Below are 26669 nucleotides of genomic sequence, written 5' to 3'. Positions count from 1 at the left end.
CTCTCTCTCTCTCTCTCTCTCTCTCTCTCCCCCCCCTCTTCTCTCTCTTTCTCTCCTTCTCTCAACATTTTCATAGCTATCTTTCTCTTTCGTGGTTAGCGCTATTCCCATCGTTTCCGCGCCTGCAAATCTCTCTTTGTTTTCTGTGCAGTATAACGCGATAAAGAATTTCTCAGGGGGATATATCCGTGCCTTTGAGTGTTTTTACGTCGCATCGCCCGATGGAAAATCTTAGAAAGTATTATCATATAACGATCGTCTAGTACTCTCAAAGTATTTCCCGTCTTTAATGATTGAATATTTATGGAAGAATGTGTTGCCAATGGACGATCAATTGATATTTTTCTTGTAGAGATCTTACGTAATACATATTTCAGGACCAATATTTATACGATAATAAAATAGTTATTTTCTACTGACATAATAATAACAATAATCCTTATAACAGTAATAAATAAATTAGACGTTTTATTTCCTCTTCAAATTTTATTTTATTTTCAACTTCTCAAAATTATTAACTTAATACAGACAAAATATTGAATTAAACTTAGAATCTCCTTAGGATCTCCCTCAATCTAACACTCATACCTCCATTCTGCAAAATAAAATTCATAAATGGTTGACTCCAAGGATCTTTATTATCAGAAATACACAATTTGAACATTTATACAAAAAAATTATCGATGTTGGAAACAGCTGGCGGTCGCTCGTCCGGAGGCGCCTCCAAGAATAAGGGTAGCGTTCTCAGGAGTTACGAAAGTCGTGAGAGCGCGTGCGCGCTTGGGACAAATATCGAGAACTGAGTCGGTCGCGGGTGGTTGGCGGCGGTGGATAGTCCAGGGGGTGGCGACGAAGGGTATAGCGATAGCGGCTGCAGCGGAGAGAGCGTGGTAGCGAGTAGAGGAGGCACAGTAGTAGTAGTGGTGGTAGCAACCCCGGGGGTTGCGTTCCGCCGGCGGGGGTGGAGGAAGTCGCGCGAAACTGAGGGTTGCCCGCGCCGCTCGCTCGTACTCGCTCGTACTCGCTCGCACTCGCTCGCACTCGCACCCCCTGGCTGGCCGGGGGTGTTGCCATGGATACGGCGCTCGCGCCTTGACATTGACAAATGGCTGGCCGAGGGTGAGCCGAACACAGCGCTGCTTTTACATATGCAGGGACACCCATTTGTCCGTACGTGGGCGCGAGGGAAAGAGAGAGGACGGTGACGGCGGTGGTGGCGGCGGCGGCGGTGGATGGCCGGAGGAAGCGAGGCGAGAGGGAGAGACCGGCGACCGCCGACGACCGTCAGCAGCCAGCCGTTTGCTACCACTTCGCCATCCGCTTTTGGGCTACTGTGCTACCCTGACGGAATCATGCCACGGCACGAGCTGTTTATTAGGAAATAGATTCGCGTGGCCTTGTTTATACATTGCTGATGAATGGCGATTACCGTCGCGATTACTTTTGCCTGAACGACGCCGATTTTCCCTCATTGTTGTTCCTCATGAGATTACAATTCCAGAACAATTTAAAATTACGTTACTTAAATGTGACCGTTACGTTAATATCTTTAATGAAATTATGGCGTATTAATTCTTTTCTGCTGTAATTTTGTATTTTGAATTTTTTTTATATTATATCTCAACGTAATCACATGATTTTTTAATAAGTGTTCTGAGCATTCACAATTTTCTCGTGAAATAAATTCTATATATGACGAAATCTCAATAAAAATAGTAATTAATAGATGACAAAATCAAGTTGAGCCGTCAAGTACGAGGAATCAATAAATCAAAGCACGCCGAAATTATGAGGGAGTCATGTACGCAATGAAGCGCTTCACATCATCATAACTTTTAATATTCATTTCAGACACGCGATTTACGAGTACATTGAGTGGCAGACTACGACTTTGATCATTGCCAATCAATGATTGTCAGTACGAGCTTTTCGTTAACATGTTGCAGCTGCACGAAGCACACCGCATTCGACCTGTCTATCCGCCAAATGCGACCTATTTATGCATCGTTGACACTTGATATGTGCAAGCGCTGTCGCTTAATCGCCAATTACTTTGGCGATGTACCATCACGACTGGTTTAATTATAATATACGCCGAGTAATTCCATAATCAAAACAATAGAATTTGTCCCTTTAAGTTACACTTGTACTCTTTCATTTTTCTGAAAAATAAATCAATAAAATAAACGAAAACCGCAATTAGACTAAGATTTCCGGAAAGATGTTTACAACTTTATCATATATACGTGTAATAATAACAACAATAATAACAATAAAAAATTTATAACACATTTTTTAATTTTTTAAGTATTATTTGTATATACATAATAAGATCAATAATAATACAAACTTTCTCAAACTCTCTTATGATTGAAAAAAATAAAAAAAGTAACAAAAAAGATAAGATAGGCATACTACATTAAAAAAAAAGCGGAAAGTTAAAAGCATTGAACACCAAGGCTTGATATTCATTCCCGATGGTGTCAATTTTCCGATCGGAGTTGCGCGCGTTAAGCGAGGATCGAGGTAGCCTGGTGTCGTAATCGTGTCCCGAGAGAGAGCAAACGATACTAGCCCTCGTCCTGGCAGTGCTCCGTAATAACAACCCCCCCGGCTCCGTGAGACATAAACGGGCGCCTATCGCGCATTACTACCCCGAAGTAGCCACTCCCTTCTAGCAGGCCAAGCTCAGCTCTAATATCTCATTACCGCGCCACCAGTCAGCCGTGCCGTCCTGCCATTACGAGATTGTTTGCTCGCGGGGCCTTCCCGCGCCTAATATATTACCGGCTTCCTAACGCGCACCACCGCGTTAGACGACGACGACGACCGAGTTAGTTCGACGAACTTTCTAACGGCTTCACGGATCGCCTGGTTCGACGGTTGATTAAAGCCACCAGCACGATCTCCGGGCTAACGCAGAAATTGCTTCCGTTTCGCGAATGAGCAGCCGAATTCACTCGCGAAACTTTCTTCCGATCGACCTCCAGCTCCTTTTAGCTTCAAATGTTCTAAAGCCGAAACACATCGAGATAATTTAAATTTAATCAATCAATCATAAAGCAAGAGAAATAAATAGAATTAGTTTCCACAAAATTGACAGTTGCTTCCATATTACTGTCGATCGTCGCTTTAAATAAAATGGGTGTTTGGTTATAAAATATATTATTAAATAAAGATATTATTATCTTCTTTTTAAACAAAATGCATTAAATTAAATCCATACACATGATCTTAAACCAAATATAAATTAATTACATTAAACTCGTAGATATCCAGCTTGTTAGTGTTTATTTCAAAGAGCAATTATGAAAGACAAACAGTTAAGTCAAATAGAAAGATCGGAGAAGACGATTATTCCGTGACGAGATGGACAGAAGGAAAGCAGGAGAAAATTTCGACTGCCACGCGTTCCTCGACATTACGGCTTGTCTCGTTAGTTTCTTGCACGATCCGATGCCGGGTGAACCGCCGACTCGGCGCTTTTATTGGATGACGCCTGGCAGGAAGCATCGATGGCAGCAAAAATAATTGGTACCTTCCCCGATTCTCGACGCTGCCGCGTAACAAGGTCCATTTCCATGGAATAACCATCAGCGGTAATTGGCACCTACAGCAACACCGCGATGCTCTCTGGTTCTCTCCACCCGCCCTATCATATTTCAGAACAGGCAGTATGCCAGACAGAGACATGCGGGCAGGAAGAGACTCGGGTCCAGGGGATGCGTGCAAATCGCAAATGTGTTTTATACAGCAACGGCACCCTTTCGCTTTTCAGTCGTACCCGGAGAAGTGACTCCGGGGGCGGCGGATAACAAAGCGGAGCCATCGACAGCTCGCTAACAACCCTCCACCCAATTCACCCGCCAAGATCTCTCCTAGCTATAAAACGTCGGTCATACGACGAGTGGTCCGCCGATTTTGAAACGTCCATGTCGCCTGTTTCAACGGTCTTGACAAGATTCTACGTTCTTTCGCGGATTACCCTTCCGTTAAAGCGACGACGAATGCATTTTCTCACTGTCAAGCGATTCTTCAACGAGATCCGTTACATAGCCTTTAATCGAATATATCTAATATCATCTGTTATTTTAACAAATACCCTGATAGTCCTGTATTTTAGCCACATTATTTATTTTCTTGTCTAAAAAAATAGAATTTAAAAAAGGAAATATTGACGAATTGATTTCAAGAGAAATGTTAGTATTGAAAATTTTAAATACTTTACCAAACATTCTCACGACAAAGTGCGAGACGTACGTGATGCTCGAATAAAATAATAATCTTTTAAATATCAAAAGTAATTCCCCGTTTATCTTCTTTCTTTATGCTACGAAAGTCGGAACGTCGAGTGTAACCAGAAGATTTTGTTTATAAATTAAACCAAATTATTGAAAAGTAATACAACACTGGGACAAGGAATCCTGTATTTCTTTCTGAATTTGAAGTGAGACTAATCAATATTCGGCAACGACGTTGCGACTTGTCACGTCGCATCTTCTCACGGGTGTGCGTAATAAAGTGTAATACAAGTGTACACAAGATGTAGCATTTAATGCTCACGTTTCAAAAAACACTATACAATGGACACTCTCTAACATAGACCACCTTTGACATCGTTCTTCCTTTCATCGTCATCACGTGTTCGATCCGTGAAATTTAATAAAACCGAATCGATCGAGTTCAAGTACACAAATGATCGAATGTGATCTCTTTCTTTTTATCTCTCTCTTTCTCTGCGTACCTTGCACCTGTATTTGTCGTATACGTGTGTGGCTATGTATATGATTGTGTGCGTGTATGTGTGTGTGTGTGTATGTCTGTTACGTGAATCTGAATGCACGTGAATACGCGTGTGTAACGTAATGTCTCGGTGTGTGTGATGGCTCGAGAGGCTTGTGCCCTTTAGTACAATTACATGTATGCACGTAGTCCCATAATACTTAATACTTTACATCAACGTGCGGTATCCCACTGTTCGATACCCCTCCGTTTAAACTTTTGACCGGCGCCTTGCGGAATCTCCACGTTTTCGTTCTTCCACGTTTCCCTTATCGTTTCGTATACGCGAGAGTGTACAATCCGGGCAACGAGCACATCTCCTCCGCTCCTCGCGATAAGCACGTAGAAAGGATTTTCGACTGCCATACATAACTACACCGCAATCACATTTTTCTCACCCTCTCCCTCGCACACGTTCCTCTCATTCATTCTCTTCTTCTGTCCTTTTTTTCCCCCTCTTTCATTCGTCTTTCTCTCTCTCTCTCTCTCTCTCTCTCTCTCACTCTCTCACACTCTTCATCCCATCTTTTCGCTCCTCTTGCTATCACAATCGCGTGTAAGTTAATATCGAAGAGCGATACGATTTACAAAGCAGAACACAATTCATATATTTCATTCTTTTTACTTTAATTTATTTGCAGTTTTTTTTTCGTTCTCTTATTTAAGGGCATCAATAGGTCGTCAATACGCAAACAGTTGCAAAAATCTGATTCCATACCGATATAATAAAATTTTAGCTTATTATACACATCGTGTCTTCGTCGTATGCGTCACTATTGTATCAGCTTCACAGACCCCCGTTATCGCGATCGATTCGCATCGCTTTTACGATCATAATAACGATTACCGTGATTTTTTTTGCGACAGCGCGATTGGTCATCATTATTATAATCGTCGTCGCAATAGTCGACGTCGTAGCAGTTAACTATCCATCGTCCGTAATTGTACAATAGTTATTACATTGTTTTCATCTCTTGGCTTGCTACTGTTCACGCACGCATTTTCCAAAATTTACATTCAACATATACACATACATACAGGCACACACACAACACGCACATGCATGCAATAACGCATTTACTCTCGTCCTCTCGCATTATTCTCGTCGCTCGTGTGTCGCCGCTCATAAAATCTTTGTTACAATTTACCCTCTAACATGATTATTATTTAGATAGACCTTACTGTTACTTCGTATACATTTTTAAGGCGATGATTCAATCGAGTGAACTCATTTATAAAACGAACAGCCAATATGACGTCCGCTCGCTCCGTTCTTCGCTCGAATTGTGCCGATATCCACGCGCGTTCTCGATCGTGCGATCTTCCTTTGGTCGGTATTCATAGTCGGGTCTTATTTCAAGACTGTCTTAAGTAATATCTTAAGATGCTAATACCGCGGTCATTTCATTGGTTGGATGGGCAGTCTTAAGACTGCCTTTGACCAGACTTAAGACGATCTTAAATATAAGATCTGACTATGAATACCGGTTTTTGTCCGTATCTGCCTGCTTCTAAAATTAATTCTGGTTTTTGAGTTTTTCCGCGCATTGTATGCTGTATCAAACTGCGCTTTAATTAAATTAATTCCAATAGATTGCATTCCGTGCATCTAATTAATGCGTTAATGTTTACAAACTGAGTTTGTTATTGTATCGACGCATTATGTGACGCTAATAATTACCAGAAAAAAATAATTTAACAAAAAAACATTACAAAAATTCAATTACATGTACTTTGAATTATTTTGCAAGATTTGTGTATGTAAATATTTTTACTATAATTTTGTTAAACGTCACTCTTCGTTGGAGAAATTAATTGCTCATACATGATCGCATGCATAACTCAACGTATATCGTCGTGCATAGCCAAAGGCAGGTCTCAACAAAATTAAACAATACATCGTTCAACAAATATAATTTATAAAAATACGCCGTTGCCTTTGGCGCTACGCGCGACAGAGAAAATGGTCGGCCGTCACCGATTTAGTAGTTCCTGTGTGATTGTCTCGTTCTCAATAACTATAGATATTTATAGCTTTATCATTATAAATAGTAAATAATATAATATTAATTTTAGTCTTGAGAAGATTGCGTGCGCCGAAATTATACGCGCTAATCTAAAATCGATTCTTGCACATGCGAGAATTAAGTAAAGTGATAAAAAATTGATTAAAATTGATTAAAATTGATTAAAATTAATTAAAATTGATAAACTAAAAAATATATAATTAATTAAATAATATTAAAAGCGGTATTCACATAATCTTATATTCGAGATTGTCTTAAGTACGATCTCGAGACGCTGTACACGATCTTGAATATAAGACCGATCAACGAATACCGGTCTAAGAGATCTTCATCGACAGTCTCGCGCATGTAATCTCGGCGACGTAATCACGCGCAAAGCGTATACAATTTCCGTTCGTCTTATCGTATACTGTTTTCATCCGTCGCATGATGATCGCGATTAATTTCCCCGACGAGAAAGTTCGCGCGACTCGCGTCGGAAGGACTCGATGGATTTCAACGGCCAAGGAATCCTTCTCTACGCTTCCCTCCCTTCGCAGGAGGGGGAGGGGAAAAGGTCGACGATCGTACGATCGATTGGCGCGCATCTCACGTAGAGGAGCCTGTGCGTTCGCGCGACGCACGTACAATGTAACTTACGAAATTTGAGTAATCCTTCCGATTCAATCAGGACAATAACTATACTGACTTTTCTCGCACCTGAGTCTTTCGGTATACGTGGGTTATCTTTTTTTTTTTTTTAGTTTAGTATACTAGAACGCCGATCGCGCGAGGCACAACCGTACAACGCTGACGTCCCTCTTTAGCAGGAAGAATTTTGGATGGTTCGTACAATCTCTTGAGAATCGCATCTCTCTCTCGCGCGCGGAATCCTATCCGTCGGAATTATTCCTGAATAAATTTTTTCGAGTGGGATATGTTGTGAGAGGAACACCGATGCGTTGCCGACGCCGCCGCTCGGCTCCCGGCAGGAGCAATTGTGTTAATATTAAAACTTTTATACAAGATTTGCGTGTATGCGAGTGTATTGAAAATATTGATAAAATTTTTGTCTTACGCTCTTTTTTTTCACCTTCTTCTCGCTCCCTCTTCTTCTCTACTCGTCGTCCTCTCATTTCGCTCGGCCGATCGGAGAGAATGGTACCCCGAATGATCCATCCTTCCGAACGAACCGCGTCGTGTCTCGATCGTCGAGAGATCAACGAGACACGCGTCCTCGTGTGACGCATGTGACGTTAACGAGGGGCGTTTTTTTTTTTATTTATTATTTCGTACCCTTATTCGTCGCGAAACCGCTCTCTCACGTATAATCGACGTTTTAATTTCATTAAAAAAATTTTTTTTTCTTTTAATAAACATGCTTTGTCTGGCGTATCGCGTTGTAAAGGTCTCTCTCGGAAATTCATTCCCTTCCTTCGAAAAACACTCTTTCCCCTCGCTCCTGTTCCCTCATTCGCATGTTCGCGCGCGTTTCTCTCTTTTCCTTACTTTCTATCATCGTTTGCTCGTTAACGTATTTACGTATATCAGGGACGCGCGTGCGGTAAGATTTGTATAGAAATATAAAGATTCCTCCAATATAAATCGTAAACGGGGGAATGAGGGACAAGCGATTGGAAGAGATAAATGTACATTGGAAATTGATTGCATTCTATTTCTTCCTTCGTTCGATTGCGCATTCGGAACTAATATGCTATCGGACAAAAAAGACAATAATTTTAACAAAGGCGTATGACGAATTGTACGGAGTAACGAAAATATCCGGAATGTTGGACTCGACGACGAAAAACGAGCGCATGGGAGGATAAAGAGCGCGACAAAGATCGAAAGCAAAAAGATGAATTTTTGCTCGAATTCGCAAATGGCCGTAACAATGATCACGAGTGAATGTATATAGATGCATAAAGGAACATGTAAATATGGGAAAAGTGATATCGTGATGATACAACTAGGATCTTCATCGATGAAAACATATGATAAGGAAAAGACTTTTCTAACGTGAGTTTGCTGCTAATTGTTTAAGAAGGGGAATATTGACGTAATTACAGAAGAAGGGCCAAAGCACATATGACAGTCGTAGTCGTGGACGTAAGTAACGCACAAGCTTTGGCGTATCCTGATCTGTCAGGTCGGGGACTACGACCGTCGTATATCGCTACGCCATGTTATGTGCTTTGACCCTAACGCTCATATGTACGAGCATCTCGATGATCACCTTTCGTTTGCTTTCGCACGAATAATGGGCTACTTTGGCGCCATACACCCGTCAATCGATGAATATGCGATTTATAAAAAATATTGCGAAGGAAACAAGGGCTAATTAAGAGCCATTCGTTATTTTCGATGCGAAAGATTTATTCAATCATTAATTAGTTCGAACGTTTCGGTCTTTGTTCAGACTATCTTCAGCATATGATAAAATGTGTGGCAAATTAATCGACGAACAGTAATCATCTTACGAATGACGAGGAATATCTATAAGTCTCCAAATAATAGCAACAGGCACATTGTCTATCATCTACATAAGACGTAGAGACAAGCGGATTCTCGATTCGAATTCATCGCTTATTCGTAATCTGTAAGATATATCAACGGTTGGACAATTAGAACTGCTGCATTTCTCGATTCAGTCATCAAGAATAATCTCGTTATTATTTTCTGATATTACAATATTTATTACAATTGATAAAATAATATAATTTGCCCAGTTAAATTTCTTATAAAGACAAAAGTAGACAATGTCTCTTATAACACAGTTATTATGGATTGCTATTTTCGGGATTTTAATCTCAGATTGTCACTCCCACACATTTTATATAAGATATATTTAGAATTCAACAACATCTCCATCCTTTGTGGCGGGAATCCATAGGAAACTTATAGATATTCCTCGTCATTCGTAAAATGATTACTGTTCGTCGATTAATTTGCCACACATTTTATCATATGCTGAAGATGGTCTGAACAAAGACCGAGACGTTCGAACTAATTAATGATTGAATAAATCTTTCGCATCGAGAACAGCGAATGGCTCTTAATTAGCCCTGTTTCCTTCACGATTGGATTTCCAACAGAGCCTCTACTCAACGATAAAAAATATTGTTTTATCAGGGTTCCAAATTCCCGTTGATCACTTCAACTAATCGAGATCCATTTCTTCAAGAATTCGAAAAAACTTGTTATTAGTTATAAATTCGATGTAGATCGTATTTTCACGGTCACAAGTCATTTTGAAAATTTCGATAAACTATTATGTAGTAATGACTGTTACTCTTGAGTTGAGTTTTTTCGTGATCATCAAAGAGCCGTTGAGCACAACGCTGTACGGAAATGATAATGTCGAACGGAAACGGGGAAAGAAATAATAAATAGAGACTCACTGACGTGAATCTTTAACGCTGCAAAAGCTAAATACAAATGCGTGCATTTTCGAGCCGTAACAGAACGTTGCATAACGCTAGTGCATAATAGGTACGCAAAGTTCCATTATTTTCAATATCGGCCATTCGTTTTGTCAGGCCAATCCCTGTCTTTCTTTCCTTGTTTCACTCACCTTCTTCGACATCTACATTTTCGCAGAATCTCGTTGAAAATGAAAGAAGAAAATAACGACAAAAACGAATTGTTCTTCGCGATCGATTGTCCGATTCTTTATTTCCTCACTCTCCCTTTTCCCGTAGCAAAAAAAAACCAAGGCAAGTCAACGCGTGCTCGCAGAACGATTCTCCCAATCGAATTTCGCCCACTCCCTCATCTTATTTTCACACAATTGAATTAACTATTTATACAGAATATATTATAATAAAAGCTGCGGTGTGTACCTCCGTTTAATTATTCTTATGATCGTGGGAGAGTATGTTCTGTGTACAAGTATAGGGGTGTGTCTGTATATATGCCTGTGTCTTTTCACGAAGCTGAGAGAATGTATAGATGTATGTGTGTACGTGTCTCTGTGTATGTATGTCACTTACGCTGGAGCGGGGGTTGGATTGGGTTGGGATTTTAGAGGGTAGGATTCTCAGAGGGATATTGCTGCGTCATCGAATGCACGACAAAGAGCGCCAATCTTCTCTCTTCTCTCACTCTCTCATTCTCTCACTCTATCACTCTCTCGCTCTCGCTCACTCTCTCGCTCTCACTTTCGTTCTCTTTCTCTCTTTCTCTTTCTTTCTTTTTCATTGATATCTATATCTCTGTTTTTTATTTATTTATATCTAAAATCCCTCAGTACGTTTATTCGTGTATTCTCTCACTCGCGCCACTCGCATCTCCCGCTCTCCTCTCTCGATTTGCGCGGAAATTTTCTTGTGTCTAGTACGCGTCGGTAATATACGATAATCGTCCCAGTCCAACTACAACGCTCGACTTATATTACAACCGGGGCCACACGTTTTTTTTTACTCTCCGTTATGTATATGTATATATCTATATATATATTCATGTATATATATTCATTTATATATATGTATATATATATAATATATTTTTCCATTAATTAGTAAATTCATTTATAATTAATAACTGTACAAATTTTAATGTTTCCTATATATATATGCAATTGAATGGTCGACGCTCGAGTCCGGCACACGCGTCGATGTCATTCGACCTAATTCTCCGCCGCATTTGCGTTCGTTTTTACTTTTATATACCTTTAAACATCTCCCGTGCCATCTAATAATTTTCTTTCTCTTTTCATCCTCTGTGTCTTGCTATTTATATTTATTTATAATATATATATGTATACATACATATATATATATACTGCTTCGTATTTTTTTTCTTCGTATGTCTCTCGTACTCTCTTTCTTGTACCTCTCTTGCGTCGTCTGTGCACTTGAACATATTCTATATTCCGTGCGAGCACCGGGTGTATTTGCCTCTTCTTTTTAATGTACATGCCCGCTAAAATTGCCTATATATCACTTATATTTCATTAATATATCTCGATCGCGACCGTATTAAAATTTAACATTTAAATTCTTCAATCACTACAATATTACACCGCAATATTTGTACAAAGAACAATCACATGAATTTCTTCGCGGCCGCGTCACTCTCGAGACCAAGCCGCGGCTTCATTCCCCTTCGTGTCCTTTCTTTCCTCGCGTCGCCTTCCGCAGCCACTTCGCTCTGTCCTTCTTCCTTCGACAATTCCACGATCTTCCTCTCGTCGGCTTCTCGCGGCGTTTCATCTGCTTTGTCCTTTCTTTCGGAGACGGGAACCACTTCGCTCCTTCGTCCTTCTCTTCCCTCGTGTCTTTTTCCTCATTAACCAAGCACCCAAACGTCCACGCATTTCGTCGTGCGGCGTAGCAAGAAATCATCGGGACTACCATGGTGATCGTCCTGGAGGTCACGATTCATCGTTGTCCTCCGATTCTGATCTACGCCAACTGGAGCACGATAGGTCCGTCACGCTTTTCGTGTCGCTAGAACCGTCGTTTCACCATCCATTCCACTTTGCAAGTACTCCTGAAACATCCGAGGTTGACGATCCTCAGTCTAACGCGAAGACATTATTTCAATATTAAAATTAAAATATGTAAAACATTTCTATTTTATTCATAACTTTATCAATGTGTGTTTTTCTTTATAAAATCTCCCTCTTTCTTACTCTGAGATCTCTCACATAAATATAATATATAAATGATTGCTTGTATTATAACTGCTATTTTTGAATGAATTAAATAAGATAATTGAGATGCTCAGTGTTAGAACAATCGCAAATCGAGCAAAACATCTGAATTGTCATAAACAACCCCAGACTTTCCCAGGATTATATATAACTCCTTCCCATAAAAATTTCCATTATAATGAAATGAATTTGGAAGCTTTGGCCATTGTAATGAGATGAAACAAACGTACATGGGCTAATTCATAATCCGATGTGGAATTGATGAAAGTGATAATCGGAATATCAGTGTAACACAACAAACCTTTATAAGTGATGTCCGTAGTATTCTGGGTAATGGTACTGATTGTGAAAGGTAGGATCGCCGGGCGGTCGGTGCATCATGCTGGCCTGTCCGTCCATCATGTAGCCCATCGTCGCATCCGGACTGTATGCCCCGCTCGGTCCTGCGGACAATGGTGGAAACACTACACATTACTACGGTTAGATCTCTGTTCCGTAATTGGCAGGCGGGTACTGGACAAGCTCGCCGTGACCCCTCCCAAAGTTCTCGAGGAACTCGAGACCTCGATGCCCACTCGATACTCAGTCTCCTCATCTCAAAGAGGTGGGATGAGGGAGATCGAGAGGAACATCCAGGGGGAGCACGGCGAGCTGTGTGATGCGATTCACCAAAGTCACGATCACATCTCTGATAATTTCAGAAACTTATATCGTAAGCTCATAATGTTCTCAGCTTTCTCAGCGAATTCGTTTGATTCATATTTTTGTTTGGCATATTGCAGAAAGAAAAAATAATACAAATTAGCTTCTTCTGATATAATTTTTTGATAAAAGTGTTAACAATTCAAAAACATTAAACAATAAGAACATTTTTGTAACATAAAATATATAAAACTTAGTAGTAATATTATTTATAATTTAATGACGTTCATAATTTGCTCGTGACATTGATAATATCGATATGTGTGGTGTATGTGTTTGTATGCCTGTATATTGTATATGTGTATGTGTGTATGTATAGTGTCTTTTATGAATATGTGTGCCTTTTTATTAATATTAATATTTTATTAATCATTGATTAAAAGCTTCTTGATATTCTCGCAATTATAATTTTCTTTTTATAATCGGTAACATCAATAATGCATCTGGTCGTTAGCAACAGTCAATGTGAATAAATTGCTGCGGTTTTCGTGATTGCTAATGAGCGTCATGAGCGAGGAAAGACTGATTCGACCGCGCGCAAATAACCGATCACCATTAATTTCAGGAAAATATCGAACGTATCAAGTGCAGCTGAGAATTCAATCTCGCCCCGAGCATTTCGATGCAACGTGACGACAGCTTCTCCTCTGTCCTAAGCGGTAATGGAGCCTCGGAATCCATGGGAGACTCCCCTAGTTTTAATGTCGGTATCTTAATGTATATTGCCACGATAAATCAAGGGCACTGATTGCGTCCTACCCTCTACCGCCAGTGAACGCTCAACCGAAGCTGACGACACGAGCGAGATGAAGACAGAGAGAATGAGACGCCGGGATAAACGAGTGTCGCTGAGATCCGCGACACTCCAGGGTCCGACTGCTATTGTGAAATACTTCACTAAGCTTTTCATATGCTAAAATTTCCCTTCCTCAACTCGTATCCCTCGATATTACATGTAGTTTGTCACTATAGACTTATCCAGTTATCATAGACTTATCTACTTCCATACATTACTGACTGTAATCTTAAAACGATATATCGATATATGCATATTGGAAACGAAAAAGACCGTGTAATATTTCATTCTAGGATCTAACACATCGTCATAAGACGCGTCAATATCAGTCAGCACTATCTTGGGTATATTTAATGTTGATAAGAAACTGGTTTCTCCATGTGTCGCCAGGCATAATTACGGGCTTTGCTAATTAAGCCATCGGTTCCGGAAGGTCGCGGAAAAGAACGCCAATTAAGACTCGCACCCGTTGGGACTACTACAGGGACATATATACGAGGCCGATCGACGCGAGAGGGGGTCTAGTATATCGCGGTTTCTCACGGTTCGCTGGATTTTCCATCAGCGATTTGTCAAAAAGCAGGAAGCCCGCAATCTCGCTTCCTCCCTTCCTCCCTCGCACGCCGTACCCCGGCCGTCGCCTTTTTCTTCATCTTCTCGTCTCGCCGACGAGTTCTTCTGCCTCGCGAAATACGTCGCCACTGCACCGTTTCAAACGAACTCTCCGCGCTTTACTTTGCTAGCGACCAAATCGTAAATCACAATTATTGCGAGCGTCCCCCTTCGTTCGAGCTCTGTCTCTTTCTTCGGTTTCCTTAGGAGTGTTTTTCAACTGTGCGCGCAACGCTCTTCGATATAGCTATAGTGCTCCCCGTTTCCTCCTTGCTTCTTCGGCAAGTACGATCACTATAGATCCAACTACATCGGTAACGCGAGACACTCAGGGTGACGTGAATGTTTTCGCGGCGATTCAAAGCCACTCCAAAAACGCGGAAATATATATTTATCAAAGTATTACTCGAAGTTTTACAAAAACGATATTTTGTTACGTAAAAAATATTAATTCTCTCTTTGCATCGAAATTTAAATTTTGTAATCATCTTAAATTATAAAGATTATAGGGATGTAAGGAAAAAATAGAGTAATTGAACAGCTTTTATAAAATAAATCAAACGACAATGCTGCAAAATTTCCACTTTGTGGTAGAAAGATTGTATTACCGTTCTCAACGAAAAAAAAATCGCGGACAAGAGATTTATTCGATATCGTCTAATGTCTCGCTTCAACAACCTGAATCTCTCCGACTCGCAATTCGTGTAAAGCGTAACGGCGTCAATTTGCCTTCCATTTCTCAGCTGTAGAAAAGTCAAAAGGTTATTACCGATTTCGCAACGGCAGCCAGCGCGAGAGATCTAGACGCCGCGCCGCTCCCGCGCGGTGGAAATGTCTTGCACGGTATGCCGCGTCTCGCGATGTAGTATACGCCACGTGGAATGTAGCCTCATATTATAGCCACCACGATATTCCGCTAACGAGGGATGCGCGCTTGTAGTGTGATTAAACCGCGCTATAACGCAGCGGGGCGTCCTGGGATAGCCGAGACGTCGAGCCACAATATGGGAAATTAAGGAATCGCTCTTCTCTCTTTGCAGCGATGCAACGTCGACGGGAGAGGCTACGAGGAGAGAGACCCGATTGGGGAAAGGCTGAGGGGAGAACGGAGGGGCAACCTGGTGGTGTACCCGCGAGGATTCTTCTCGCAAAGCCGTCCCTTTCTATGCCCGCAAATTACAAGTCGTTAAGACTCGTGGCGATGCACAGCAAAGTGTCTTGAAACAAAATGCGATTAGGTTTGATTTAGATCAGATCAATTATTCGCGCGATAGGAAAGTTTCTCGCGTGGCGATACAAACGCTAGATAACGATGTATTAATATCTACCATGTGAGATTATATTAAATCTTAGTGAAAAATAAAATTTGATATATAAATTTAATTTTGTTTAAATGATTTAAATATAATGTTTATGTTCTCATATTGTATGATAAATAACAAATTGCTATTGTGAGTGTATAATGTTTGGATGTGCAATATATAATATTAAAAATTGATGTAAATAATAATTCTCCGATTATATATACATATAACCGATCGAGTCTCATACCTAGTAATAAAAGAAATCTACGTCGGATTTATCTAGAGATAAAATCGGAATCTATAAAAGCGTCCCGGGAATTTCCTGTGAATAAATCACGAGTCGCATTGCGGAGGATCAAAGATGAAGATCGCGTACTCGGATCCACTATATGAAACCTTTGAGCTATCGCCTCGTTACGCTTTAATAAACAAAGGCGAATTATCGCCGGCTATTATCGCCGTCTTAATGGCCGTTCTTACGGCGTCGGGAATCCTCGCGCGGCTCTTCAGAGTCATCCGGGGAATTCGTTGATTCTCCGACGGAGGCCGGAATACCGCAGGACGAGGAACATTATTTCTGTCCCGGGCTAAGCCAAAGTAGAGGGTCAATTCGATGAGGTTAGAGCCCGACGGTGCAACGAGACCACGACGATAGGAAAAACGCCGCATGGCGTAATGCAATAAAGTTCCCCCGGTCGAGGTCGGTTCGCCGCTTGTATTTCGGTATCGTGTAAATCCACAAAGCTATACCCATACCAGCCCCCTGGCATCCGTCCCCGGCTGTCGTCACACGAAATCCGTTGCCCAGGAAGCCGGTATGCTTCCCAGGCTCTATCCCGTGACTGGTAATTTACTTAGGCGAATTCGCTGCGGGATCGTAGGAAATGAAGCGGCCGTGTGTGTGTGTATGTGTGTTAATCGTTACTCGGCTAAATCGCTAGAAAAATGTTCCGTTCGCGGTGAAAATGGATCTTCACCGCTTCGGTAACGGCTGGACGTAAGATGAAAACGCGTTTGAGTACGTTTTGTTTCATTCTCGTTTAGGTTTATAGCCGTAAAATTTAATTACGGCTACAGAATTATATAGATATATTAAAGAAAAAGGGGAAAAAAACGATCTTCTAAGTGAGATATAAAGTAACAGGAATTTTATTTTTTTAACTAACCACGAAGCAAAATTAATCGAATTCTGGCGGTAATCAAACGAGAAGCGATAGTTTGAATATTTCCTCAGATTCATTAAAGGCCACTATCTTTGTAACCGAATAAAATTTATTATCGACTCATTAACTTGCCGCCGTGGCGACCGATGGCAAAAGGGCCCTGGAATTGCCTCAAGGTGGATCTAATTAAACTTTCGCGACACAGACTCGATCGAAGTGGTGGAATGTCGAAGTTCGGCCGCGAAACGGAACTGCTTCCTTCAAAATAGGAAAAGAAAATAAGTTAGAAGCTTATAAGGATGAACTACTTTACAAGAAGATATGTTTTCACGGTCTTCCAGCATCGTTGAACTAAAATTTATATTAAAGTCTGAAAAGTTTCTAAGACTTTCTAAGATTATTTAAGTGTGCGATGTCAAAATATTATATACCACAGTTTGAACTTCACCCTGTATGATCGGTCGGAAAATAATAAAATTTACATGAAAATTATGTTGATATTTACATTTGGCGGCGAAGAAGCTAACAAAAATATAGTTCGCGCGTAGGAATTTTACAAATATAGCTAACCATCCTCGTCAACAAATTCGGCCGCGGAACACGGGAACAACATTAGTAGTAACTTATGGTTGCGGCCTGGCTGAATGCCTGGCCCACGTTCATAGCGGTAGGCGGAGGATCGGAGCTGAAGGGTACGGAGGCGTGTAAGGTGGTCGGACTCTCCGGCTGCCACCGATGCTCCCTAGATGAGCGAGAAATCCTTACGGAGGTTAGTGGGTGGTGTTCTCCAACTTAGTTGGCGGCGACACGCCGAGTGTTCACGCCGAGTTTCCGTCCGGAGTTCCATCGGAGTTCAAGTCGAGTTCTCCTCCTCGCCGGAGGTTTCCTGGGTTCGATATAACCCGACCTAACGTTACCGACAGAGTTTCCAGGAGGGACGCTTTCGCGAAGGAGGGTGCTAAAACCGCGAACGGAGGCGAGAGGACGAGAGAGAGAAAGAGAGAGAGAGAGAGAGAGAGGGCAAAGTGGCAAGGATGCTTGCGAGGAAGAGAGCGAGGGAAACCATGATAGATATGAGCAGTCTAAGTAACAACCATCAGTTTCCGGAGTTCACCGTGGCCGAGTGCAGTAACGAACTTCCACTCAAGATTTAAAGGAAGCACCCAAGTTCCATCTCATCCCCGACGACCCGCTCGGAATTGACAACTTAATTAGTGACCAAGCAAGGAGCGCTAAGTGCTCGACGAAAAGGTCCACGAAGAAGTACTTCGAAGCTGCGGCGTACCGGGGCGAAGGATTAGCCGGTTAAACCGGGTCGGACAAATTGTTGGGTTTCACTTTCGCAAGGCTCCGTCTGACAACTCGTAACGCCTTACGAATATTCATTTCATAACGCTTATTAATTCAATTACACCTATTATGATTCGATCAGATATTCTCGGTTAAATGTTCTTTGTGTTACGTGCGCTATCGTATTTCCTGATAGATCATATTAAGTTAAAATATGTAAAATGCATACATTCACTGATAAAATACATGTGGTACGATAATATCGTCAAAACCTTCGAGGAGATATCTTTAAATAGTTTAAATCTTATATTTATCAGTAAAAAAAAATCACGAACACGAACCTCCTGTATAATTTATGAACTGGTAATGCAATACTATGTAAGTTAGTAAAATAAATGATAACCTCGAGTATATCGAGAGAAAGTTTACGCAATAGTATATGTAATGCAGTTCAAAACGTATAAGTAAAGGAAGTAGTTAATAATATGGAAAATAAATGGAATAAAATTTCTTTATAAATGCACATAACAAAAAAAAATAAAAAGAATTTAAATTATAATAAAAGAAAGAATTTTCCCTATTCTTGACATTCACCTGATCCTTATAATTACGTTCGGATGCGAAGAAGACAGATATATTCAGTAAATCCGATATAGGAAAGTGAACATCACCTAAATATTGATTAACGATCTTACATCCTATTATTCTAATGTCATTTCTCGGAACAGAAGCACGCGACGTGTCCGGAAATTTCGAATATTTCTCGTGTAGTGTAGAATGAGAACACGTTGGTCGACATCGTCGTGAAAACTCTTGTACAGGAGGGCAACAATAGCCTTCGAGAATCAAACTACCTCTTAGACGAGCAGTCGACGAAAGGAGGAATGAGGAAGAAGAGACGTGAAAGATCGTCGGTAGTTAACAGTGACGTTAGAAGAATCCAAGAGTTTCGCCTTTCTCTCTGTATATATTTTTCTACGAGCGACTTAGAGCTCGAGCCCCCATATTTCGCGACTGCAGAATTCCGGCGGCTACCGACGGGACCGCAACGATGACGATCGGAAGAAGACGACGAAGAAGAAGCGATAGGGCAGGCGGAAGGACGATTCGCCAAGCGGAAGTCGGAAATGTGCTCCGGAACCTTCAACAATCCCTCGATGAAACTATTGGTCATCCGCGACGCAATACCGGATACGCCGGATCTAATAACTCATCCGCCCTGCTGCTGCCTGGTCTCCTATTCCCGTTCCCCTCCCTCTCCTGTATCTCCCTTTATCTCTCTCTATCTCTCTTTCTCTCTCTTTTTCTCTCTCACCCTCTATTTCTCTATCTCTTATATACCATCCACGCTTCGTCTGTATCTTTTTCTGTATAAGCTCTCTTTACGGGCTCTCTTTTTCCCTTTGCCGAGCGTTCCTCCTCGCTTCCACGCATTGTTCATTTCGACAGTGATTGTAGATAATGTCGTCGAGTTGGAAAATAATATCGGTGTCGCGGCGTCGTTGTATTGTGACGTAGTAACAATGTATCTGCCGATTCGGCGGCGCTACCATTGTCGAGACGTGATCGTAAATGCTATGATTAAAACGATAATGGCAACAATTGCGGAAATCGTTTGGCATTGTTGCGCATCGCTTATTCGGATTTGCGTCGCATTGTCGAAGCGCGTGCTGTAATTTACATTGTATATTTCTGACGCTGTATCCGTGCACCGATGTCAAATATAATAATAGTGACGCGGTACAATAATAGTAATAACGCATACAATTATAAAGTACAAAACATGATATATCGCTTAAACACCTGGGTTTGCGTAGAAAACTGGATTTTATAACTGGTATTGATGTGTATGTACAATATTTATACTTTATATACGATGATAAAACATTTTACAAAGAGCAAATACTGTATGAATTGCAACTAAGTACAATTATAACTACAAAACGATTTATTTCATCCTATATATTGTATTAATATCAAATGACAAACTTGTATTCATTTTCGCATGCACGATAGTTAGAGCGCCAACATATGTTACCGCTGTAGTTGGAGTAAAATTAACCTTGTCAATTCAGTCAATGTTGGGCTGCCCGCTGTCAGTACAATGTCTACCGCAATGAAATCTAAAACGGCGTTGCTGACGCAAATCCACCGACGGAGGGGCCAATCTTGACGCGCCTGTCCGAATCCCAGTTTTGTTGAACGCGTTCAACTCTCTCACCCTCTCCTCGGGGGTGAGCCGGGGCGGTGTGATATACGACGCGACGTAATTGCAGGAATTTAATCAATCAGAGATATATCCTGTCGCGGAGGTAAAAGGCACCCGGAGTAACCTCGGCAAGCCGAGTTAAGCCCGCCAGGAGTTCTCATTTAAGATAAACCCGGCGGGGCCTGCGAAGGAGCGAACGAGAGTAAAAAGGGAACGAAATCACCACCGCCGACGTTGTCGTTGTCCTCGCCTTGGTTAGATGATAAAACGGTAGGACTACTATCCTAGATTCCGTACTATCTCTCCACGACTACTTCTCCAACTTTTATCCCTCTCGTCCTTCCAGCTCCTCAACGTCTTCGTTCTCATTCCTCTGGCTGGTACACTTCGCGAATCGCACGAAAACTCGCCCCCTTTTACCCTTTCCACTTATCCGCGCGCACACACAGACGCGGATGCGTCGTGTACGTACGTGAGAACACTCGCGCACTACGCTCGCCAGGGTTCCTCTACCATCCTCCCGCGACCCTCTCTGATATATAGCCCTTCGGAGGTCGATGACTTCCGCTATTTTTCTTCCGCTGTCTCCAGCAAGCAACTTCCCTTTCCTAACGTCCAACCCCCGCGCGCGCGCCTGGCCGTTTCGGTTCTTTCCAACGTTCTCTACTCGTTCTACTCGAATATCCACTAACCGTGCGCGGACATCGATCGGCCCAGCTGCCGCGCTATGAAGCCCGAGCATATCTCATCCGCGGAACATTCGGAGAATGTTGGCAACGAAAATCAACGGGAGATCCCCCGCGTACGACCAAAATCTCGCTCGCGCTAATGTCGGTTGCATGATACGCTGAATTGCAAAATTCATTCGTACGTAAAATTCACTCCGTGATCTCGCGTTTTCTTTTTGTCGAATAAGAATCATTTACGTAAGCTGCTTCAATCACGATCATAAAGTTTACAAAAACTTCGTAAAATTCAAAGAATAGTAGGAAAGTTTAAATTCCAAACGGAGAACAAAGACTAATTCGCGGTAATTGTCGCAACAGCTATTTGGAGAATGACCAACGATCGAAAGCATCGTGCAATAATGCGTCCTGTCCGAAAAGGCTCCGAAATTGAAAACAAACTGCGGCATCGGGGCGAATATTGTGCGCCAGTGCAGCTCTGAAAACAGTGCAAACGAGTCGTGCCGAAGAGTGGTTGGTAATGAATACATAAATCACGATTATTGCGAGCTCTTTGTCTCGCGCGAGATGTTGGTCGATAGATCGGGAAGAGGCAAAGAAGAAAACGCGGAACGTACGAAGCGATGAGGAGAAAGCAAAGAAGCTATTGCATTTATGGATGATCGTCCTTGTGACAAGCCGAAATTAATTTGCTCTACTCTTCGGGGTTCGCGGTGGCGCGTTGGCATATTTTAACCCAGTTCTTTAGCTTCGGCCCTTCTTCTATGGCGCGCACCCACACCACCGCAAATTGACATAAATTTCTGTCAGCGATGCAGCGTGCAGTATCGCGATTCGCTAAATTCATCTGGTCTTCCCGATAAAACCTAATGAGTGCTCGCGGCTGACTGGCTCTTTAGTTGACGCGATAAATAATTAATGACCGACGATACACCGAGGGAGAAAATGTTTCTCGCACTGTCCATAAACCGTTTATTAATATTTATAAGGTTACGAAGCGTAAGAACGGCGGCATGGAAGTATATATTATCGCATCTTATATGGCATGCATAATATTTAGATATTTTAATTAACCCACTGGCTATAAATTATGATGATTGGGCTACTATGTTGCAAACTACTATACTAAACTACGAAATACATTATATATGATCGTATCTGAGATTTTATACTCATAAAAAAACACATACTAATTTTTACAGTTTGTGCGAATGTTGTGATAAAGAAATGTTTCCCGAAAAAAAAATATATATATATTGTATATAAATTTTGAAGCGTTGTAAAACGTTATTTTGGGCTAATAAATCGTCCTAGGAACTGTAATTGCGACAGTGATAAAAGCAAGTAGCAGATAACAATACGACGCAATCATTAAAATTTAATATAAAACTATTAAATTCGCACCTGTCTCCACCGCTTTAACGAGGCAGCGCGTCGAGCATCGGGCGCGCCATTGTAGCCTAAAGTCTGATCCATGGATTATAGGAACTATTCTTAACAGTGTCAATAAACCGAGGTTATGAGAGCCACAAACGTCGGAAGTGTATCTCCTTACGACAGGCATAAATAAGCTCCGACGGTGGTGGCTGGCTGGTCGTTTAAATGTCGCGCGGAGGGAACTCCGTTCGTTCCGTTTCTTCTGAATGTGCAATATAATCCGCCCGGCTGAGTAACGATTTTCGTCCGGCTTTTTCCAGGTCACAGGTATAGGATCGATCTCGAGATCGATATCACACGATGTAATTACTTAGCGTGCCATTTCTTAATAGAACTCCGGCCAACTCCGACCGACTCCGAGTGGAGATGAAATGCACTTTGCAGACAACTTTATTTCACGGCGCGCGGGCGCGGAACCGCCGACCGATGGGCGATAATAATGCATAATAGCTTAATAGCTAAATAGCCAGTCAGCCTCGTCAATATATTCCGCCTGCGCGGAACTTCCTATCTGTTCTTAAGCGCGCTACTCTGAACGAAGAGTAGCCTCCTATGAGTTAAAAACGCTCCGACGCGCGATGCACATTTTATATAACGTCCTTTATCAAGCTTGTAACAGCCGCAACCAGTGTGGCTGCGTTCGATTGAATAGTCCATCAGCATCGTTAATGCATTGCGCCTCGCAATCTGGCTTTTGTTGCATCGCGCGATTGATTACCACACTGTACGTTCTCACGCATTTCACGCATGTTTATAACGCATGTCGAGTTAATGGAAAGTGAAGTCTCTCAGGTGAATTTGCTATTTAATTTAATATGCTTTTTAAGCATTTTTAATTCTAAACGGTTTTCCTAGAGCGTTTTTTTTATTATCAATTCAATTACAAATTCCAATCAGTTTTTATTATTCGTCTCGGCGACGATCGCGTATCTAAACGTGAGAGATAAAATATAACTTACGAACGACTTAATTTCGGAAGATCGTAGTGTGCCATTCGTATATACGAACAACTTGAAATCGATGCTTTTGGTAAAACTACAGGCCAGCGCAAGCATCAATGTTTTCACGATACGAATCTTTTTCCTCTTTCGCGTATGATGCTGAAGCTGCGAGTCAGCCAGGTTTCTTCCTGATCGCCATTACCGCGGTAAAGCCTTGATGGCGAAAGTGGTCTAGGGGGCAAACGGTCAACGAGACTGGAGATGAGATAGAACAGGCCATTATGGCTACGCCGATAAGATAGGGCCACCCTTCGTGCTACGGCTGTGGAAGCTCCAGCCTTCTGGGTATGACTTGATACACCGGACGCGATCCACGCCATGAAAAATCTCGTTGGCGGAGTGGAAAGCGTATATGAAACAGAGAGAAGGAGAGAGGGAAAGAGAGAGAGGTTTGAAGAGCAAGGGAGAAAGGGCGTTGTCCAGCGCCCTCGAGAGAGAACTCGGACCTTATCTTTTCATACCGATCGTGACCGTCCAAGACTTCATTTCCGTGTCCGAGCGATTCCCGCCCTCGTGCCAATTTATATATACCTATGCGTAACGAAATGGACCCTATGCTCGTTTACATAGAATGGATCAAAGTTCGGCAGTTAGGGGAGGCGACTGCGAGTTATTGTTACATTCGGCCGAGTATTAACGGCGCACGGCTACTGCCGGCAGTTTCTGGCGCTCTGTAATTACGCGAGTGCGATGGGTTCCACTAAGGGCCATTGTTGCTATTTTGTAATTGATCTCCTGATTACAATATACTAATACTTCGACTCCGTTGGATTAGCAGCGAATTACTCTGAAGAGAAAACGAGTCTCTCTAAACGGATGAAATTATTACATTTAAAATTATATGCACGCCTTTACGTGACAGTATATAATGCCGACATTCCAACATGTTATTTTCATATAAATAACGCATAACAATATTATAAGTGCTTATATCGGTTTTACTACCGACGATGTTTTCTCATTTGCAATGAAAAGAATTTCATAGGGCTTCCATCGACGCTCCTTTATGCATCGAGCTCAACGAAACGTTGATACGAACGGAACGCAATTTCCTCCGTTAAGCCCGACAGTGTCCCGGTTATGTTCTCCCCACGGTGCTGTACGGTAGCAAATAATAACATTTCTATAAGTCGGTCGTTTGTATTCGACTGGCGCGCATGAACCCCATTTCAATTAACGTATGATCTATGTCGTATGAGGACCCGCTCTGGCACCTTTCAAACGTAGGGCAGTAATGTGCGGGGGATCGGCTCTCTAAGTAACTCTATATCACGTCTACGTGACGCGAAACGTAGAGAAAAAAGAGCTTGGCGACGGTCGATAGGGACACAACGAGGGAAGAAATCGTCTCTACTTGGACCATTCGATCGATCTCGTCCATTCCGCTCCTCCTTTTAGCTCAGACTTTCCCTCGATTATTCCTACTAAAGTATGGTCGCGAGTTTATGTTTAAGTGGATTAATCGAAGCGATAAATCAGATTTGACCGTGCAGTTAATTGTTTATAACAGCGGAATATAATCATAAATTTTACACTTGCATAAATAACAATCGCTCGATCTGATCGGTTTAATAAAAATTATACATCTGTATTAAAAGGTAGACACAATTTTCAAAAAGTTTTGGAAGGTAGTGAAAAATTCCGTAAGAAAAATTCGTACAAATAAGCGACGCGATAAAACCGATCGCCCATTTCAGCAGAATCAAATGGGATCTGTCGAAATCGAACGCGTTCGATTTCGACGCATCAGCGTCGGTGCGCCATCGAGCAGTCCATGTCGACGCCTCCGGTGACATTTTAGGGAATCCGCCGTACAATTTCTCTCGATTCTCGACCCCAGAACATCCATTTTATTTAGCGCGCCCGGGTCCACGGGGGACGTTAAACTCGACGGCGGGAGCATTCTCTTTTTCTTCGTCGGCCGATATCCCATCAGTGCCAGCAGGAACGTTTACAGCGGGCTGGTGTCCAGCTTCGTAAAATCCACCATCCTCCCCCCCCTTCTCACCCTCTTTCTCGCTCCTTCAAGCGGGGGTTGAAGCTGTATACGGAGTGTTGAGGCGAAAGGGGGGAAGAGAGGACGACGGAAACAGAGAGATCGTCGATGTGCGAGGATAGACGGAGAAAGGTGGAGGGTGGACTGTCTGGACCCACCCCGAGATGGACACAGAGAATCGCCATTACAAATTGACAACCTTGATTGATGGCCCTCGCGGAAGGGACGACGCCGGGCCGATCCGGTGGTTGAGCAGAGGAGGAAGGATCACGACGAACGGCGAAGAAGGGAGCGTTAAGGGGAATCGGGGGTTGAAAAAGACCGGACTAAGGGGGTTGGAGCGCAGCCTCGACGTGAGGAAAGTGGGGATAGCGGCCAAGTGAGATGGAGTGGACGCGCTATATGTTGGTTTGGTCTGGCCCAGCTCGTTCCGGAGGTTCTGCTCCAAGGGATCTTTGGCAGCCAGATAGCGCGCTCCGCAAACCAACACAGTTATATCCGTCGGAACGGGCGAAAACGGGACGACGAGGAAAGAGAGAGAGAAAGAACGAAGGGACCGAGCGACGTTATCGAAACCGAGGCTCTCGACGAGTGCGTGACGAATGGTCTGCGTCGACTAGATCCGCAGAATAGGATTCGTTCTTGCGTTATATACATTGGGCACACAATATTCGATATGCGTCTCAAACTACTTTGTACGATGAAAGTATTTTGACGTACACGTGAATTTATCAGGCTTTTTAATTCATCAGACAACCGACATGATCATAATATTTTTAATGTACTGAATATACTAACTGATTCACTATTTATATACTCATACCCGAAAAAATTGCGTAAAAAAGAAGCTCATGTAATAACTGAGCTTGGAGAATAGCTTATTGGTCGTAAGTATCATCTACCGATCTATGATGGAGCAAGAAGACGAAACGATTGTCGTAAATGACAATCAAGCTTCTGTGAAAACGGCCGACAAGAAGAGGTATCAAACACAGCAAGAAAGACAAGGTAACCTGGCAGCGGAGAAAC

General features: G+C 42.2%; 1 protein-coding gene across 6 annotated transcripts in view; it reads right to left on the bottom strand.

Annotated features, from left to right (window-relative positions):
* Positions 1-11297: 11297 nt before the first annotated feature.
* The window catches only part of LOC112459981 (homeobox protein homothorax), a 376700-nt gene continuing 361328 nt past the window's right edge, over positions 11298-26669 (bottom strand). For 3 of the 6 annotated variants that reach the window (XM_025024373.1, XM_025024376.1, XM_025024375.1), the window contains 2 exons: positions 12746-12908; positions 11298-12311 (listed from right to left, as the gene is read on the bottom strand). In XM_025024373.1, coding sequence (XP_024880141.1) covers positions 12748-12908 — 161 coding nt within the window. In that variant the 3' untranslated portion in view covers positions 11298-12311; positions 12746-12747. The remainder of the gene's footprint in view (positions 12312-12745; positions 12909-26669) is intronic. The other 3 variants (XM_025024377.1, XM_025024378.1, XM_025024374.1) reach the window with 2 other exon arrangements.

This window comes from Temnothorax curvispinosus, unplaced genomic scaffold (assembly GCF_003070985.1).
Source record: "Temnothorax curvispinosus isolate PA1 unplaced genomic scaffold, ASM307098v1 QBEX01010285.1, whole genome shotgun sequence".
Lineage (NCBI taxonomy): Eukaryota > Metazoa > Arthropoda > Insecta > Hymenoptera > Formicidae > Temnothorax > Temnothorax curvispinosus.
This window is presented reverse-complemented; position numbering and strand designations above follow the sequence as displayed.